This window comes from Notechis scutatus, chromosome 11 (assembly GCF_049901735.1).
Source record: "Notechis scutatus isolate UNSWTSFEM ecotype Mainland chromosome 11, rNotScu1.2, whole genome shotgun sequence".
In the NCBI taxonomy this organism is placed as follows: domain Eukaryota; kingdom Metazoa; phylum Chordata; class Lepidosauria; order Squamata; family Elapidae; genus Notechis; species Notechis scutatus.
The window spans coordinates 8,996,989-9,000,321 of record NC_142019.1 but is presented as its reverse complement, the minus strand read 5'-3'; the positions used below and the strand labels follow the sequence as shown (position 1 = coordinate 9,000,321).

The 3,333-nt window shown below is 47.8% G+C and overlaps 1 protein-coding gene across 2 annotated transcripts in view; it reads left to right on the top strand.

Moving 5' to 3' along the window:
* The first annotated feature begins 285 nt into the window (after window positions 1-285).
* Window positions 286-3,333, top strand: part of NMB (neuromedin B) — a 4,376-nt gene continuing 1,328 nt past the window's right edge. Inside the window, exons 1-2 of one of the 2 annotated variants that reach the window (XM_087973038.1) lie at window positions 286-704; window positions 2,966-3,088. In XM_087973038.1, the coding sequence (XP_087829164.1) occupies window positions 557-704; window positions 2,966-3,088 (271 nt within the window). In that variant the 5' untranslated portion in view covers window positions 286-556. Of the gene's footprint in view, window positions 705-2,965; window positions 3,184-3,333 lie in introns of both variants that reach the window. The other variant, XM_087973039.1, reaches the window with a different exon arrangement.

Sequence of the window (3,333 nt, the reverse complement as noted above, 5' to 3'; positions counted from 1 at the left end):
CCTTCTATCCTTTCTCCTTCCTTTCCTCCCCCTTCTTTCCTGTCTTTCCTTCCTTCCTTTTTCTCTCTCTTCCTTCTTCCTCCTTCCCTTCCTTTCTCTCTCCTCCCCTTCCTCACTTCTTCCTTCCTTTCTCTCTTCCCTTCCTTTCTCCCTCCTTCTCACTTCTTCCCTCCTTCCTCCCTTCTTTCCTCCTTTCTTTCCTTCCTTTCTTTCTCTCCCTCCTTCCCTTCCTTTCTCTCTCCTCCCTTCCTCCCTTCTTCCCTCCTTCCCTTCCTTTCTCCCTCTTTCCTCCCTCCTCTCTTCCCTTCCCTTCCCTGCCAGGCCCCTTTTGAAGCTCCCCAAGGCATTGCAGACCCGTCCATTCAAAGACGTCGCCCGTCCACCGTGCAGCGCTCCAATCCCCGCCCCCGCTGCCCGGCTACTTAAAGCGGGGACGGGATTCGAGGGAGGAGACGGCGACGACCCGAGACGGGCTTGGGAAAAGCAGGGCAGGAAGGCGCCCCCCCCCACGGTGGCAAGAACGAGAGCCAGCAGGGCGTCCCTCCTCCGTCGAGCCATGGCCAGAGGCGGACAAGCCAAGAGCCGCAGCCTGCGGGTGGGCGGCGTGGCTTTCCTGATCCTCTTCTCCGCCCTCTCCGTCTCGCCTTCGCCCGCCGAGAGGAGGAACGGGCCCATCCGGCTGAGGGAGAACCTCTGGGCCACAGGTAGGGCTCCTCCCGAGGGGCGCCGTTGCAGCTCCCCGTCCATCAGCCCTGAGCACCTTCCAAGAACAGCGCAGCTCCTGGCTGGATGCGACGGGGCTGACAGCCCCCAACACCCGCTCCCGCCCTTCAATGCACTCGGAGCAATTGCGCGAGTGGGAAGGTCGGGGGGCTCTTGGAGATCAGCCGGGGCACCCCGACCTCGATCTCGGAGAACAACTCCGGAGAAACCGGAGGACTTGCTAACGGGGTCCTTTAGGTCAAGATCCCCCACCTAGGGGGCAAAAGGGAAGCCTCGCCCGAAGTTGAGGGCTCCGTCGCCGCCTCCCTTGGTCTGGTGCGCCTCGCCGCGTGGCCACGATGCTCTCCCCACCCTCTATTTCAGGGGTCTGGCGTCCTTTTGTGTTCCTGAAGAGCGCCGGGGAAAGGGCGCTCCGTTTAACGCCCGCTTCGTTATACCTTTGGGGTGGGGACGGCGTGGTTTAAAAAGGCGCAACAACGTGCGGGGAAATTCAGCACCCGAAAGGGGGACAGCTCCGCGAACAAGCTTGGTTCTTGGAGATAGACAAATTAATTGATTACTTGATAGATAGATAGATAGATAGATAGATAGATAGATAGATGATAGAATGACAGACAGACAGACAGACAGACAGACAGATAGATAGATAGATAGATAAATAGGCAGGGAGGCAAGCAGATAGACAGATATAGATTAGATGATAGATAGATAGATAGATAGATAGATAGATAGATAGATAGATAGATAGATAGATAGATAGATAGATAGATAGATAGATGATGGATGGATGGATGGATGAATGATATAGATAAATAGGCAGGGAGGCAGGCAGATAGACAGATATAGATTAGAAGATAGATAGATAGATGATAGATAGATAGATAGATAGATAGATAGATAGATAGATAGATAGATAGATAGATAGATAGATAGATGATATAGATAAATAGGCAGGGAGGCAGGCAGATAGACAGATATAGATTAGATGATAGATAGATGGATGGATGGATGGATGGATGGATGGATGGATGGATGGATGGATGGATGGATGGATGGATAGATGATATAGATAAATAGGCAGGGAGGCAGGCATATAGACAGATATAGATTAGATGATAGATAGATAGATAGATAGATAGATAGATAGATAGATAGATAGATAGATAGATAGAGTTTCCATTATAAGTTTCCATTATTACAACATAAAACATGTTTTCAACAGCATTTTTTGACATCTATACAGGATTTTATCTTGTATATCTTAACACGTATTTACATTTATCTGATATTGATTAATGACTTTTTCTATAATTATTATTCTTATATTCTTGTGTATTTTACACATTTACATTTTACTTTCTTAAGGCTTCTTACAGTTAGATTTCTAATTGATTACTTATTTATTTGTGGCGGGATAAGGTAGTGGGCTGAAATTTGGAATATCTTCGACTCCAGCCTCACTGAATGGACAGCTTCCCCTTCACAGACCCCCAGGGAGTATCTTGAATTTGCCAACCTGCTTCCTTAGGGCTGGAAAGCAATTTCATGAGCAATTGTGAGGGCCGGGGTGTCTCTGTTCTTTTTAAAAATGGGCGTGCAGATAATTTTATTCCTGAATATGCAACCCCCTTTTAAATCAATGCCAATAATGAGTGTATAGATGGAATGCGGGTTTCTTCCTTAGTAGTTCCAAATGTAAAAGCGGTTGAATGCTAAAAGCAATAGTTGATTAAGTAGTTAAATGCTGTTTCTTCAGATAAACTATTGATAATGATCTCAGCAACAATCCTGTTTTGATAGATGGAGGTAGAGAAATAAAGAAGGATTAAAGAGAAGGAAAGGAAGGAAGGGAAGGAAGGGAAGGAAGGGAAGGAAGGGAAGGAAGGAAGGAAGGAAGGAAGGGAAGGAAGGAAGGAAGGAAGGAAGGAAGGAAGGAAGGAAGGAAGGAAGGAAGGAAGGAAAAATGGAGGAGAAATTCTCTTTAGCTTCTGAAAAGAGGGAACAAGGGAGGGGGGAGGGAGGGAGGGAGGGAGGAAGGAAGAAAAATTATCTTTAGCTTCAGAAGGAAGGAAGGAAGGAAGGAGAGAGGGAGGAGAAATTCTCTTTAGCCATAGGTGTTGGTTGACTCCAAAATGCCAACACAAATAAAAGGGCGTTCGTGACAGCAATGAAGGAAGTTAACCTGATGAACCAGTCTTTTGATTTGTTTAATCTAAAATTCTGCTTACGTGTGTCATTCCAGGGCATTTCATGGGGAAGAAGAGCCCACTGAGCCTCATCCCTCTCCGCTCATCATCCTTGGAAAGAGCAGACCCCAATCATAGCCCCAGAGCCTTCAGTCCAGCAGTCAAAAGCATCATAGAAGGTATGAAGGACCTCCTGACCGGAGAACTTCTCGAAATCCTTTTGCAGCAGAAGCTTCTGGAGGAGAATCAAGGCAAGATGGACCCCGAAGAGCAGGTGAGATTCCTCCAGTCTTCTCTTGGAAGGAATGTGCAATTGCTAGGGTTCCATAGAGCTTGTCGTGATGCCCGCCCTTGCTTTCTCTGCCTCCATGCGGCTTCCTTCACTGTATGTTCCTCTTAGATCTCCCCCCACGGCCCTTTCTCA